Consider the following 17,071-nt stretch of genomic DNA (forward strand, 5'->3'; position numbering starts at 1 on the left):
ATGGATGCAATGCGCTTCACTGGAAGAAAAAAAACATAAAAAACAATGTAAATTGAAACAGAAATATCTACAACACAACAAACATCAGAGGATAAAAAACTAAAGAATAACAATAAAAACTGAAAGACTATAAACCACCCCAAGGAAAAGCAGACCAAAAAAGGTGTGTTTTAAGATCTCTTTTAAATATGTCCACTGTTTCGACCCCCTTCAGGTTCTCTGTCAGGCTATTCCAGAGGCTGGGGGCATAGTAACTAAAGGCTATGAGCGACGCTTAGGCAATGCCTCTTGGTCCTAGGCTTTGGGATATTGTGGTTGAAACTGTCAAACAAAACTAACGTGCAGCCAATGAAACATTTTTATGAAATTGCATTGCCTAATCAGTGATATGGAGTAAACAGCGGAGCTTACAGCTACAGTGAAGAAACTGACAGAGGCATTGGCTTTGCTGTATGTTGAGGCACCCATAGAGAAGCAACTACAACTACTGTCAGTGAGCAGAGCTCTATCCTGTTCTGACAGGCCCGTCTCTGCTCAGGAACTCATTGTTCTGTTTTTCCTCTCTGTGATTTCACCATAGCCTCAGCAAATGCATTCCACACACACAGTGTACACACCCACACACATACATGCACCAACACTCACCATAGCCTTGAGACATACATTCCCTAAAGTCAGAGGGCAGACCTGCTTCCTGTGACATGTTACACATTCACTCACACTATGAATATTTCTGCTGCAATTAAGATTGACTCCACACATTGAAGGACAAGGTACTATACTCAACGGTGATATACAACAAAGTTATGCTTAGATTTTTGAGAAAAGCTTGAGTCAGGTCAATGTCAACCTCTTCACTTGAGGTCCAAGATTCCACCCTATGCTTCTCCTAAATGATTAGTATTGGTATTCTAATTCCTAATTCTATGGCTTCTCCCTTGGCCCCTCAGGAAATCAGTGGGTGGATAAAGGATGATCCAGATCGCTAAACACTGACAGAAGGGAATGCAGATCCACTCTGCCAGTCAGATCAATTATTCAGAACAAGAAGATAAGGGCATCCTCACACACTGACTTTTTCATGCTAGACATGCTGCTTTGTGAGTTAATTTATTTCTGCACTAAACCAAGATAATGTAGGCTAGCCTGGTTTGTTAGGCCCACCGGGCCCACCAGTTGACAGAGACTTCATACAGTATTATACTTTATAAGGCTTATAATATAAAATACTTATACAATACTTAGTTTGTAAAATATCCAGTATAGGGCACTCTGTCAACAATTACATAGGCCTATAGTATTTGGTTAGAGTATTGTTATATAAATGGTTTAATTTACCTCTGAGCAGCCCAAAAGTCTTCACAGATAGTAGCCACAGGGGGCACTTTCCACTGAAATTGAAACCCACCCGCTTGTTGACAAAATGACGTGGCTAATTCCAGGCGCAAGGAGGCGCTGCTGTCCATGTCGAGGACGCACGGTTCACGGTAGTGCTGTGTTGGTCTCAGCTCCTCGCTCAGGGAAAATTGCTTGGAGACTGACAAGAAACAGTTTAATACATCGTTTCATGTACATGTGTGTGCCACAAATCTGGTCTCGTACCTCCAGCGAATTCATCTCACGGACACGTGTGAACCAACAATGCGGAAATAATTGAGGGAGACACGGCGCGACGGTTTCTTGTTCTTATTGAGAGTGAAATCACTGCTGGCGACGAAATGTCGGGGAAAATAGAGAGCAAGCAAGGTAAGCAGTCCAGCCGACTGACTCCTCATACCACTGCTCCATGCCGGGGACTGGGATATCACACACATTGGGGACGGGTAGGCCCGGCTTGGGGGTCTTAAAATCTTTTCCATAGGACCCGCTTTTTGCTAGCCGTGTTGGTGTTTTTCTCTCATACCCAGTAGAGTAAACGGGTTTTCCACACCATGGCTGTGTCGGGATAACGGTGTAGAAAAGCTCGCTAGTTAGCGTATGTTGACCAACAACATTCTAGCTAACGTTAGCGCTTTTCCTTAGCTTGTAAGATAGTAACATTACTAACTTACAAATGTTGCTAGTACTCGAAGAAATGACTAAATATTAGCTAGCTCAACTTTATCTAGATACCTTTCTCATTTGCTAGTTAATGTTAGCTTAACCAGCTGTGCTGGCTAAGTTTTAAACCAGTGGGACAACGCCACACAGTAAGCATATCTTGTGTCCTAGACAACCCATTTGCAAGCTAAATAACTCAATATTAACCTCCAGCTTTAACTGGGGGTTGCAACCACATCGGACTAATGTATCACACCCGCCCTCCCTGTGTTGTCAAATTGACTTTCCATTGTGCACGTGGCATATCTGCTTTGCACAATATTTACAGTGTCCACATTGTGATGCAAAAGTGAACTATGTGTAATATAAAGCGAAGGCATCCTTATCTATGAATATGGCGTTCAGTACAGTGGGAGGCCTGACTACATCGCCTTGTGAAGGAAACTGTCTCCGCTAGTATCCCACCCCTCCAGCGGTCTCTCCGTTTCGCCTCTTGACCTGGGCGGTGATGCCTGCAGCTCACGGTTTCACACACGACACATTGGGCGGTGGTGGGAGTGTGTTGTGAGAGACGGCCCTCCAAACAGACGTACAGTGTCCGACTGTATGTCTATTAGTTCTTATGGCAGTAGCTGAGCCATTGGATTTTTGCATCCTGGTCTAAGATCATTTCGTATTATTCTGTACGTAAATCCAAGACATTATTTAGTATGTTATGTTTGGTATGGTTACTTAAGGCTGGGTGGGTGTATAACACAAACATCTAGTAACCCAAAGGTAGCAGTTCCAATCTCACGAACAGCTTTTAGCTTTTTAGCCACTTTAACTTCATACTACTTTTTAGCAACTACTTAGCGTGTTAGCTAACCTTAAAACCCTTTAACATAACTGCTAAACTTAACCCCTAGCTTCGCTGAAGTTAGCAAGCCAGCTAACTTTGGCCATCTAGCTAGAATTCGTTACATTTAGCAAATTCGTAACATGTAGTATGTTGTGCAAAATCGTAACATAATACAAATTGTAATTGGTAACATATCATACGAAATGGGTGATGGACATCCACAAAATAACATACCATTCGACTCAAAAAATCCTACTAAATGGAGCGTCACAGATTTACGTACAGAATAATTGTAAATGCTCTGAGACCAGGTTGATTGTCTGAGCTGCCCTAGATGTGTGCATATGTATGACAGTGATATGACATTAAAGGCTGCGTTTTGTCCACAAACATTCACACAATCCTGTCTCTGAGCTCTACAGACAATTCCTTTGACCTCATGGTTGGTTTTTGTGCTGACATGCACTGTCAACCTTATATAGACAGGTGTGTGCCTTTCCAAATCATGTCCAATCAATTACATTTATCACAGGTGGACTCCAAGTTTTAGAAGCATCTCAAGGATGATCAATTGAAACAGGATGCATCTAAGCTCATTTTTGAGTGTCATAGCAAAGGGTCTGAATACTTATGTAAATAAGGTATTTCTGTTTTTTATTTGTAAAAGTTTCTAAAAACCTGTTTTCACTTTGTCATTGTGGGGTATTGTGTTTAGATTGAGAAAAAAAACTATTTAATACACTTTAGAATAAGGTTGGTAAATTTGGAAAAAGTCAAGGGGTCTGAATACTTTCCGAATATAGTAAATGTTTTCTGTTCTATGAGAACGACTGAATGCCATGTGTGGCTGCCTGGCTGGTGCCTTGGGGTTTGTCCGCTTGCGCATGTTTACCAGGTCACCTGTTCAGTCTGCTGTATTTGCCGCTCTGTTCTATTTGTGTCCATCAATTCCAGATCTGTCCCCCCAGCGCAGGGCAAACAGACACACTATGTTGGATGCAAGTAAGCTGGAAAGAGGGACTAGGCCCGGCCTGGGCGCCATGGAAACAAACTAAGCTGAGGCACACCAGTGGCACAAGGACTGGATGTGTAGCTACTGTAGGAGAGCTGGAGAAAAGCACATGTTTTGTTCCCCAGATAGAGGGAATGAAGGAAAGATAAAAGGGTGTCTGTATGGGCTGTAAGAGGAATCTTCAGAGAGCTTGGTCTTATGGTCAGGAAGAGATAATTTGTCCAATTCCTTGACACCGGGCAATACTTGAACTAAAGGGGGAGAGTAAGTACAGTGCATTCGGAAAGTATTCAGACCCCTTGACTTTTTCCACATTTTGTTACGTTACAGCCTTATTCTAAAATGGATTACATATTATTTTATCCTCATCAATCTACACACAATACCCCATAATGACAAAGTGAAAACAGGTTTTTAGAAATGTTTGCAACTGTATTACAAATAAAAAACATATTCCTTATTTACATAAGTATTCAGACTAGATGTCGACTGATTAATCGGCATGACCGATTCATGTTAGCAGGCAATATTAACCTCTCTGGCGCATGTGGGACGAACTCGTCCCACCTACGTAACAGCCACTGGATATCCAGTGGCGCGATTTTTGAATCGTTAGAAATACTATTACTTCAATTTCTCAAACATATGACTATTTTACAGCTATTTAAAGACAAGAATCTCGTTAATCTAACCACACTGTCCGATTTCAAAAAGGCTTTACAACGAAAGCAAAACATTAGATTATGTCAGCAGAGTGCCCAGCCAGAAATAATCAGACACCCATTTTTCAAGCTAGCATATCATGTCACATAAACCCAAACCACAGCTAAATGCAGCACTAACCTTTTATGATCTTCATCAGATGACACACCTAGGACATTGTGTTATACAATACATGCATGTCTGTTCAATCAAGTTCATATTTATATCAAAAACAGCTTTTTACATTAGCATGTGACGTTCAGAAAAAGCATAACCCCCGCAAACTTCCGGGGAATTTACTAACAGTTTGCTAAATTACTCACGATAAACGTTCACAAAAAGCATAACAATTATTTTAAGAATTATAGATACATTACTCCTCTATGCACTCGATATGTCCGATTTTAAAATAGCTTTTCGGATGAAGCACATTTTGCAATAATCTAAGTACATAGCCCGGCATCACAGGGCTAGTTATTTAGACACCCACCCAGGTCAGCCTCCACCAAAATCACATTTCCTATAAGAAAAATGTTCTTACCTTGCTTGTTCTTCGTCAGAATACACTGCCAGGACTTCTACTTCAATAACAAATGTTGGTTTGGTCCCAAATAATCCATCGTTATATCCAAACAGCGACGTTTTGTTCGTGAGTTCTAGACACTATCAGAATGCTACATCACGGTCTCGAGCATGGCGCATTGGCGTGACAAAAAATGTCTAAATATTCCATTACCGTACTTCGAAGCATGTCAACCGCTGTTTAAAACCAATTTTTATGCCATTTATCTCGTAGAAAAGTGATAATATTCCGACCGGGAATATGCATTGAGCCTAAACAGCCGAATAAAATTTCTCCTCAGGAGCGAATCATGCACGCGCCTCATTCAAAGGTCCTCTGAGCCGCCACTTGCCAAAGGCGATAATGTGTTTCAGCCTGAGGCTGCCTCGTAAACCTTCAGGTATTTCCCAGGTTCTGAGAGCCTATCGGAGCCCTGGGAATTGTCACGTTACAGCTAAGATCCTTACTTTTCAATAAACAGATGCAAGACGCACGACTCCTTGTCAGACAGGGTACTTCCTGCTTGAAACCTTGTCAGGTTTTTGCCTGCCATAGGAGTTCTGTTATACTCACAGACACCATTCAAACAGTTTTAGAAAATTCAGAGTGTTTTCTATCCAAACCTGAACAATAATATGCATATTCTAGCTTCTGAGTTGGTGTAGGAGGCAGTTAAAAATGGGCACATATTTTTTCCAAAATTCTCAATACTGCCCCCTAGGCCAAACAGGTTAACTAGGGAAATTGTGTCACTTCTCTTGCGTTCAGTGCAAGCAGAGTCAGGGTATATGCAACAGTTTGGGCCTCCTGGCTTGTTACGAACTGTGTGAAGACCATTTCTTCCTAACAAAGACCATAATTAATTTGCCTGAATTTGACATAATTATGACATAACATTGAAGGTTGTGCAATGTAACAGCAATATTTAGACTTAGAGATGCCACCCGTTAGATAAAATACGGAACGGTTCCGTATTTCACTGAAAGAATAAACGTTTGGTTTTCGAAATGATAGTTTCTGGATTTGACCATATTAATGACCAAAGGCTCGTATTTCTGTGTATTTATTATAATTAAGTCTATGATTTGATATTTGATAGAGCAGTCTGACTGAGCGGTGGTCGGCAGCAGCAGGTTCGTAAGCATTCATTCGAACAGAACTTTCCTGCGTTTGCCAGCAGCTCTTAGCAATGCTTGATGCACAGCGTTGTTTATGACTTCAAGCCTATCAACTCCCGAGATTAGGCTAAAGTGCCTATAAGAACATCCTATAGTCAAAGGTATATGAAATACAAATGGTATAGAGCGAAATAGTCGACACGTCATAATTCCTATAATAACTACAACCTAAAACTTCTTAACTGGGAATATTGAAGAACTGGGAATATTGAACCACCAGCTTTCATATGTTCTCATGTTCTGAGCAAGGAACTTAAACGTTAGCTTTTTTACATGGCACATATTGCACTTTTACTTTCTTCTCCAACACTGTGTTTTTGCATTATTTAAACCAAATTGAACATGTTTCATTATTTATTGGAGACTAAATAATATAATACATATATAAAATCGAAGTTAGTGTTCATTCAGTATTGTTGTAATTGTCATTATTACAAATATATAAAAATCGTCCGATTTTAATCGGTATCAGCTTTTTTTGGTCCTCCAATAATCGGTATCGCCTGGTTCACCAACTACTACTCTGATCGAGTTCAGTGTGTTAAATCGGAGGGCCTGTTGTCCGGACCTCTGGTCTCTGGGGGTGCCACAGGGTTCAATTCTTGGGCCGACTCCATTCTCTGTATCCATCAGTGATGTCGCTCTTGCTGCTGGTGATTCTCTGATCCACCTCTACGCAGACGACACCATTCTCTATACTTCTGGCCATTCTTTGGACACTGTGTTAACTAACCTCCAGACGAGCTTCAATGCCATACAACTCTCCTTCCGTGACCTCCAACTGCTCTTAAATGCAAGTAAAACTAAATGCATGCTCTTCAACCGATCGCTGCCCGCACCTGCCCGCCCGTCCAGCATCACTACTCTAGACGGTTCTGACGTAGAATATGTGGACAACTACAAATACCTAGGTGTCTGGTTAGACTGTAAACTCTCCTTCCAGACTCACATTAAGCATCTCCAATCCAAAATTAAATCTAGAATCGGCTTCCTATTTCGCAACAGCATCCTTCACTCATGCTGCCAAACATACCCTCATAAAACTGACCATCCTACCAATCCTCGACTTCGGCGATGTCATTTACACAATAGCCTCCAATACCCTACTCAACAAACTGGATGCAGTCTATCACATTGCCATCCGTTTTGTCACCAAGGCCCCATATACTACCCACCACTGTGACCTGTACGCTCTCGTTGGCTGGCCTTCGCTTCATACTCGTTGCCAAACCCACTGGCACCAGGTCATCTACAAGACCCTGCTAGGTAAAGTCCCCCCTTATCTCAGCTCGCTGGTCACCATAGCAGCACCCACTCGTAGCACGCGCTCCAGCAGGTATATTTCACTGGTCACCCCAAAGCCAATTCCTCCTTTGGCCGCCTTTCCTTCCAGTTCTCTGCTGCCAATGACTGGAACGAACTACAAAAATCACTGAAGCTGGAGACTCATATCTCCCTCACTTACTTTAAGCACCAGCTGTCAGAGCATACATAGCCCATCCAACTACCTTATCCCCATACTGTCTTTATTTATTTATCTTGCTTCTTTGCACCCCAGTATCTCTACTTGCACATTTACCGTCTGCACATCTCACTCCAGTGTTTTAATTGCTATATTGTAATTATTTCGCCACCATGGCCCATTTATTGCCTTTTTACCTCCCTTATCTTACCTCATTTGCACACAATGTATATAGACTTTTTTTTCTACTGTATTATTGACTGTATGTTTGTTTATTCCATGTGTAACTCTGTCGAACTGCTTTGCCAAGATAAAGCCAGGTCGCAGTTGTAAATGAGAATTTGTTCTCAACTAGACTACCTGGTTAAATAAAGATAAATCGGCGTTGAAAAATCATAATCGGTCGACCTCTAATTCAGACCCTTTGCTATGAGACTCGAAAATGAGCTCAGGTGCATCCTGTTTCCTTTGATCATCCTTGATGATAATTGGACTCTACCTGTGATAAATTCAATTGATTGGACATGATTTGGAAAGGCACACACCTGTTTATATAAGGTCCAACAGTTGACAGTGCATGTCAGAGCAAAAACCAAGCCATGAGGTTGAAGGAATTGTCTGTAGAGCTCTGAGACCGGATTGTGTCAATGCACAGATCTGGAGAAGGGTACCAAAACATTTCTGTAATGTTGAAGGTCCCCAAGAACACAGTGACCTCCATCATTCTTAAATGGAAAAAGTTTAGAACCACCAAGACACTTTCTAGAGCTGGCCGTCTGGCCAAACTGAGCAATCGGGGGAGAAGGGCTTGGTCAGGGAGGTGAACAAGAACCCGATGGGGTTCCTCTGTGGAGATGGGGGAACCTTCCAGAAGGACAACCATCTCTTACAGAGAGCTCCTTGACAAAAACCTTCTCCAGAACGCTCAGGACCTCAGACTGGGGTGAAGGTTCACCTTCCAACAGGACAACAACCCTAAGCACACAGCCAAGACAATGCAGGAGTGGCTTCTGGACAAGTGTCTGAATGTCCAGCCTGAGCCCTGACTTGAACCCGATCGAGCATCTCTGGAGCGACGCTCCCCATCCAACCTGACAGAGCTTGAGAGGATCTGCAGAGAAGAATGGTAGAAACTCCCCAAATACAGGTGTGCCAAGATTGTAGCGTCATACCCAAGAAGAATTGAGACTGTAATCGCTGCCAAATGTACTTAAAGTACTGAGTAAAGGATATGAATACTTGTGTTAATGGCATATTTTGGTTTTTCTCAATACATTTTCAAAGATTTCTTAACCTGTTTTTGCTTTGTCATTATAGGGTGTTGTGTGTTGATTGATGAGGGGAAAATTTGATTTAATCCATTTTAAAGTAAGGCTGTAATGTAACAAATTGTGGAAAAAGTCTAGGGATCTGAATACTTTCCGAATGCACTGTAAATATTTTTACTGTTGCACTTTTGAATACAATTAATGTTCTGTTTTTCTAAATTTGTTTGTCCAATTCTAATCACCTATGTAAATGTGTTTGCAGTTGCACTTTTGAATATAATTATTAATAGTTGTTTTAATTCTGTCTTGCCCACTCTCTAGTGATGCGTTCTACATCAAGGTAACAACTGATGACAATTAAGAATAAGACATCAATTTGCATTAAAAACATATTTATTTTTCTGGTTCTCCTACATTTTGTCTGGTGCTCCTTACTTTTTTAAATTAGGGGGGATTTAGAGCCCTGAGCACAAGTCTAAAATGCTGCTAGCAGTATGTGGCACCCGTAATGCCGCCCGTGGCAGAACATTTTCCACAATCGTGTTCGTTGATACACCCATTTTAGTAGGGTCTGCTCTGTTTTTTGGGAGTTAACACACAAAGCATCGTTAAAAAAAGTTCTCTCTTACAGTAAAATAATGTCTCAATGCGTTTCAGTGTCCATATGACTGATTCTGTTGGACCAAGCCTCAAATGCAAATAGCATGTTGAAACTGCTTGTTGTCAGAGGAAGACATTTAATTTCGTCTTAGTTATTGTGAGGGGGAGGGGCTTGGTGTCTGCTTGCGAGTGAAAGTGCACACAGCACTGAAGGAGATGAGACCAAAAAGACAAACGCAAATTTTTTAACAAGGCAAGGCAGTTAGAAACAAATTCTTATTTACAGTGACGGCCTAGCGGGGAACAGTGGGTTAACTGCCTTGTTCAGGGGCAGAACGACAGATTTTTACCTTGTCAGCTCGGGGATTCGATCCAGCAACCTTTCGGTTACTGGCCCAACGCTCTAACCACTAGGCCTCATAAAAACTGCAAAGAAAAACAAAACTTTATTCTTGCGATACAGGCATTTGGAACGTCACGTTATTGCATAAATTCGAATTACCCGGTGATTGCTAAAGCCCCCTCTGCACTTGCCTGCAAGTGTTGGGGTGTAGACCTGCTTGTCCGATCAATCCACTTGTCGAACCACCTATAGGCTACATTTTATTCTGCGCTTGCAGATTTTGTATTCTGCCTGCCTTGGTGGCATTATTTTTGTGAAGCTCTGCTACACAGCCAACATTTTATGAATGAATAAAAGTAGATGGGCCTACCCTACCGGTAGCTCAAAAGTTGGAGCCAATTTTGGAGACCTAGCTGCATTTCAAGGTGTACAGTTCAACACCAACAATATGCATAAACAATATAGTAAATAAACTCAGCAAAAGAATGTTTTGCCTATAACTGTCAACTGCGTTTATTTTCAGCAAACTTAACGTGTAATATTTGTATGATGATAAGATTCAACAACTGAGACATAAACTTAAGAAGTTCCACAGACATGTGACTAACAGAAATAGAATAATGTGTCCCTGAACGGGGGGGGGGGGGGGGGGTCGTCAAAAGTAACTGTCAGTATCTGGTGTGGCCACCAGCTTCATTAAGTACTGCAGTGCATCTCCTCCTCATGGACTGCACCAGATTTGCCAGTTCTTGTTGTGAGATGTTACCCCACTCTTCCACCAAGGCACCTGCAAGTTCCCGGACATTTCTGGGGGGAATGGCCCTAGCCCTCACCCTCCCATCCAACAGGTCCCAGACGTGCTCAATGGGATTGAGATCCGGGCTCTTTGCTGGCCATGACAGAACTCTGACATTGACTCTGACTTGCAGGAAATCACGCACAGAATGAGCAGTATGGCTGGTGGCATTGTCATGCTGGAGGGTCATGTCAGGATGAGCCTGCAGGAAGGGTACTACATGAAGAAGGAGGAGGAGGTCTTCCCTGTAACGCACAGCGTTGAGATTGCCTGCAATGACAACAAGCTCAGTCCGATGATGCTGTGACACACCGCGCCAGACCATGATGGACCCTCACTCCAAATCGATCCCGCTCCAGAGTACAGGCCTCTGTGTAACGCTCATTCCTTTGACAATAAACGCAAATCCGACCATCACCCCTGGTGAGACAAAACCGCGACTCGTCAGTGAAGAGCACTTTTTGCCAGTCCTATCTGGTCCATTGATGGTGGGTTTGTGCCCATAGGCGACTTTGTTGCCGGTGATGTCTGGTGAGGACCTGCGTACAACAGGCCTACAAGCCCTCAGTCCAGCCTCTCTTAGCCTATTGCGGACAGTCTGAGCACTGATGGAGGAATTGTGCGTTCCTGGTGTAACTCTGGCAGTTGTTGTTTGTTGCCATCCTGTACCTGTCCCGCAGGCGTGATGTTCGGATGTACTGATCCTGTGCAGGTGTTGTTACACGTGGTCTGCCACTGCGAGGACGATCAGCTGTCTGTCCTGTCTCCCTGTAGCGCTGTCTTAGGCGTCTTTCACAGTCAATCAGCTGTCCGTCCTGTCTCCCTGTAGCGCTGTCTTAGGCCACAGCTGCAGTCCTCATGCCTCCTTGCAGCATGCCTAAGGCACGTTCACGGAGATGAGCAGGGACACTGGGCATCTTTCTTTTGGTGTTTTTCAGAGTCAGTAGAAAGGCCTCTTTAGTGTTCTAAGTTTTCATAACTGTGACCGTAATTGCCTACTGGCTGTAAGTGTCTTAAACTTCTTAACGACCGTTCCACAGGTGCATGTTCATTAATTGTTTACGGTTCATTGAACAAGCATGGGAAACAGTGTTTAAACCCTTTACAATGAAGATCTGTGAAGTTATTCGGATTTTTACGAATTCTTTGAAAGACAGGGTCCTGAAAAAGGGACGTTTCTTTTTTTGCTGAGTTTATGATAGACTATTACAAAAGTGCACACACTCACAGACACATACTAAGCATTGAGGATTGATCATGCTGAGATGGCCATCGAGAAGCCAGATTTTAGACATTGCATATAATTTAACAGTTCCAATTCACGTCATGCTGTTTGTATAAATCTATTACTGTTATCTCGCAGTTATTTATCCCGGGAAACGGGTGTGGTTTGGGCGGGAAATCTTGGTTACCTGGTTCCCGCTTTTAACCTGTTAGGGTATAGGGGGCAGCATTTTCACGGCTGGATAAAAAAATGTACCCGATTTAATCTGGTTACTAATCCTACCCAGTAACTACAATATGCATATACTTATTATATATGGATAGAAAACACCCTAAAGTTTCAAACTGTTTGAATGGTGTCTGTGAGTATAACAGAACTCATTTGGCAGGCAAAACCCTGAGACAGATTCTGACAGGAAGTGGATACATGATGTGTTGAATTGACTTTAAGCCTATACCATTGAAAAACAAAGGGGGTGAGGAATGTTTTGGCACTTCCTATTGCTTCCACAAGATGTCCCCAGCCTTTACAAAGTGTTTTGAGTCTTCTACAGTGAGATCTGACTGAAGAAGAGCTTTGGAACGGCGATGGTCCATTAGACACCTGGCTCGCGAGTTGATGGTGGGTACTCTCATTCCGAAACGTTTTAAAAGAGAACCCAATGGTCCGCCTTGAATTTTATTCATGTTCTGGTTAAAAAAGGCCCTAATGATTTATGCGATACAACGTTTGACATGTTTGAACGAACGTAAATATATTTTTTCCGTTCGTGATGTGAAGTCCGGCTGGCTTAGATCATGTGCTACAACACGGAGGTTTTTGGACATAAATGATGAGCTTTTTTGAACAAAACTACATTCGTTATGGACCTGGGATTCTTTGGAAGTGACATCTGATGAAGAGAATCAAAGGTAATGGATTATTTACATAGTATTTTCGATTTTAGATCTCTCCAACATGGCGGTTAGTCTGTGTCGCAATGCGTATTTTTCTGGCGCAGTGCTCAGATTATTGCAAAGTGTGATTTCCCAGTAAGGTTAATTTTAAATCTGGCAAGTCCATTGCGTTCAAGAGATGTAAATCTATAATTCTTTGAATGACAATATAATATTTTACCAATGTTTTCTAATATTAATTAATTATTTTGTTGTCATGACTTGACTGCCGGTATTGGAGGGAAACGATTTCCTGAACATCAACGCCATAGTAAAACGCTGTTTTTAGATATAAATATGAACTTGATAGAACTAAAAATGCATGCATTGTCTAACATAATGTCCTAGGAGTGTCATCTGATGGTGATTGTAAAAGGTTAGCGCATAATTTTAGCTGATTTTATGGTTTTGGTGACGCCTGTCTTTGAATCGACAATACACTACACACAGCTATTGTCAATGTACTCTCCTAACATAACCTAACTTTATGCTTTCCCCGTAAAACCTTTTTGAAATCGGAAAACGTGGTTAGATTAAGGAGATGTTTATCTTTCAAAGGCTGTAAGTTAGTTGTATGTTTGAGAAATCTGAATTTTGACATTTATTTGGTTTCAAATTTGCCGCTCTTGAAATGCACCTGCTGTTGATAGGGTGCGCCACGGGTGGCACGCTAACGTCCCACATAGCCCCAAGAAGTTAAACACGTGTGTGTGCGCGTGTGTTAGAGGTCGACCGATTTATGATTTTTCAACGCCGATACCGATTTGTTGGAGGACCAAAAAAAAGCCATACCGATTAATCGGCCAATTTTTTTATTTTTTTATTATTTTTGTAATAATGACAATAACAACAATACTGAATGAACACTAATTTTAACTTAATATAATACATAAATACTATCAATTTATCCTCAAATAAATAATGAAACGTTCAATTTGGTTTAAATAATGCAAAAACAGTGTTGGAGAAGAAAGTAAAAGTGCAGTATGTGCCATGTAAAAAAAGCTAACGTTTAACTTCTATAGGGTATGTGGGACGGTAGCGTCCCACCTCGCCAACAGCCAGTGAAATAGCAGAGCGCCAAATTCAAAACAACAAAAATCCCGTAATTCAAATTTCTCACACATAGAAGTATTATACACCATCTTAAAGATAATATTCTCATTAATCCAGCCACACTGTCCGATTTCAAAAAGGCTTTACGGCGAAAGCATAGCATTAGATTATGTTAGGACAGCACCTAGACAAGAAAAACCACACAGCCGTTTTTCCAAGCAAGGAGAGGCGTCACAAAAACCAGAAATACAGCTAAAATTAATTACTAACCTTTGATCTTCATCAGATGGCACTCATAGGACTTCATGTTACACAATACATGTATGTTTTGCTCGATAAAGTAAATATTTATATCCAAAAACCCCATTTTTACATTGGCGTGTAATGTTCAGAAATGTTTTGCCTCCCAAAACTTCCGGTGAATGAGCACATCAATTTACAGAAATACTCATCATAAACGTTGATAAAATATTAAAATGTTATTCAAAGAATTATAGATGCACTTCTCCTTAATGCAACCGCTGTGTCAGATTTCAAAAAAGCTTTACAGTGAAAGCACACATTGCAATAATCTGAGTACGGCGGTCAGTCACAAAACCAAACCCGCCATTTTGTGGAGTCAACAAAACTCAGAAATATCATTATAAATATTCACTTACCTTTGATGATCTTCATTGGAATGCACTCCCAGGAATCCCAGTTCCACAATAAATGTTCAAATACCTCCTTTTTGTTTGCGCGTTCAGTCGAGTAACCAAAATGCACTGTGCTCGCGCAGAGAGTTCAGACGAATAGTCAAAAAAGTTATATTACAGTTCGTAGAAACATGTCAAACGATGTATAGAATCAATCTTTAGGATGTTTTTATCATAAATCTTCCATAATATTCCAACCGGACGATTTCTTTGTCTTCAAAAAAGAAAAAGAACACAGCTAACTCTCACGGGAGGCGCGCCACTGAGCTCATGTCATTTTCTCAGTCATGTAATTCCAGGAGCTCTTATTCTCTCCCCATTCACAATAGAAGCATGAAACAACGTTCTAAAGACTGTTGACATCTAGTGGAAGCCTTAGGAAGTGCAAAATGACCCCACAGACACTGTATACTGGATAGGGAATCACTTGGAAAAACTACAAACCTCAGATTTCCACATTTCCTGGTTGGATTTTTTCTCAGGTTGTTGCCTGCCATATAAGTTCTGTTATACTCACAGACATCATTCAAACAGTTGTAGAAACTTCAGTGTTTTCTATCCAAATCTAATAATAATATGCATATCTTAGCTTCTGGGACTGAGTAGCAGGCAGTTTACTCTGGGCACCTTCTTCATCCGGACGTCAAAATACTGCCCCCTACCCAAGAGAGGTTAAGTTCCTTGCTCAGAACATGAGAACATATGAAAGCTGGTGGTTCCTTTTAACATGAGTCTTCAATATTCCCAGGTAAGAAGTTTTAGGTTGTAGTTATTATAGGAATTATAGGACTATTTCTCTCTATACGATTTGTATTTCATATACCTTTGACTATTGGATGTTCTTATAGGCACTTTAGTATTGCCGGTGTAACAGTATAGCTTCCGTCCCTTTCCTCGCTCCTACCTGGGCTCGAACCAGGAACACATCGACAACAGCCACCCTCGAAGCAGCGTTACCCATGTAGAGCAAGGGGAACAACCACTCCCAAGTCTCAGAGCGAGTGACGTTTGAAACGCTATTAGCGCGCACCCGCTAACTAGCTAGCCATTTCACATGGGTTACACCAGCCTAATCTCGGGGGTTGATAGGCTTGAAGTCATAAACAGCGCAATGCTTGAAGAATTGCGAAGAGCTGCTGGCGAACGCACGAAGGTACTGTTTGAATGAATGCTTACGAGCCTGCTGCTACCTACCATCGCTCAGTCAGACTGCTCTATCAAATATAAAATCATAGACTTAATTATAACATAATAACACACAGAAATACGACCCTTTGGTTATTAATATGGTCGAATCCGGAAACTATAATTTCGAAAACGAAACGTTTATTATTTCAGTGAAATACGGAACCGTTCCAAATTTTATCTAACGGGTGGCATCCCTAAGTCTAAATATTCCTGTTACATTGCACAACCTTCAATGTTATGTCATAATTATGTACAGTTCTGGCAAATTTAATTATGGCCTTTGTTAGGAATAAATGGACTTCACACAGTTCGCAATGAGCCAGGTGGCCCAAACTGCTGTGTATACCCTGACTGCTTGCACGGAACACAAGAGAAGTGACACATTTATGTTAGCAGGTAATATTAACTAAATATGCAGGTTTAAAAATATATACTTGTGTATTGATTTTAAAGAAAGGCATTGTTGTTTATGGTTAAGTACATTGGTGCAATGACAGTGCTGTTTTCGCAAATGCGCTTGTTAAATCATCACCGTTTGTTGAAGTAGGCTGTGATTCGATGAGAAATTAACAGGCACCGCATTGATTTATCTAACGCAGGACACATTAGATAAACTAGTAATATCATCAACCATGTGCAGTTATTAACTAGTGATTATGTTAAGATTTATAATTTTTTATAAGAAGTTTAATGCTAGCTGGCAACTTACGCGATGGAAGCAAGAAGCCAAGGTAACAGGTAGTCAGCCTGCCATGCAGGCTCCTCGTGGAGTGCAATGTAAGGCAGGTGGTTAGAGCATTGGACTAGTAACCGGAAGGTTGCAAAAACGAATCCCTAAGGTGACAAGGTAAAAATCTGTTGTTCTTCCCCTGAACAAGGCAGTTAACCCCCGTACCTAGGCCGTCATTCAAAATAAGGATGTGTTCTTAATCTGACTTGCCTAGTTAAAGGTGTAAAACATTTTTTTTTAATCGGCCCTAATTAATCGGCCATTACGATTAATCGGCCGACCTCTAGTGTATGTGTGTGTGTGTGTGTGCTGCTTGTCTTATTACTCAGAAGAATTTAGGTTCCTCAAAGTTGTTTTGAAGTGCTTTCGATGAATGGGAATCCATTGTACTACTACACGCTGTGTGTGTGTGTGTGTGTGTGTGTGTGTGTGTGTGTG

General features: G+C 41.4%; 1 protein-coding gene across 3 annotated transcripts in view; it reads left to right on the forward strand.

Annotated features, from left to right (window-relative positions):
• The first annotated feature begins 1,431 nt into the window (after nt 1-1,431).
• The window catches only part of LOC115203741 (rap guanine nucleotide exchange factor 1), a 128,322-nt gene continuing 112,682 nt past the window's right edge, over nt 1,432-17,071 (forward strand). Inside the window, exon 1 of one of the 3 annotated variants that reach the window (XM_029768686.1) lies at nt 1,432-1,746. In XM_029768686.1, the coding sequence (XP_029624546.1) occupies nt 1,719-1,746 (28 nt within the window). In that variant the 5' untranslated portion in view covers nt 1,432-1,718. The remainder of the gene's footprint in view (nt 1,747-17,071) is intronic. The other 2 variants (XM_029768687.1, XM_029768688.1) reach the window with 2 other exon arrangements.

This window comes from Salmo trutta, chromosome 12, assembly GCF_901001165.1.
Source record: "Salmo trutta chromosome 12, fSalTru1.1, whole genome shotgun sequence".
In the NCBI taxonomy this organism is placed as follows: Eukaryota; Metazoa; Chordata; class Actinopteri; order Salmoniformes; family Salmonidae; genus Salmo; species Salmo trutta.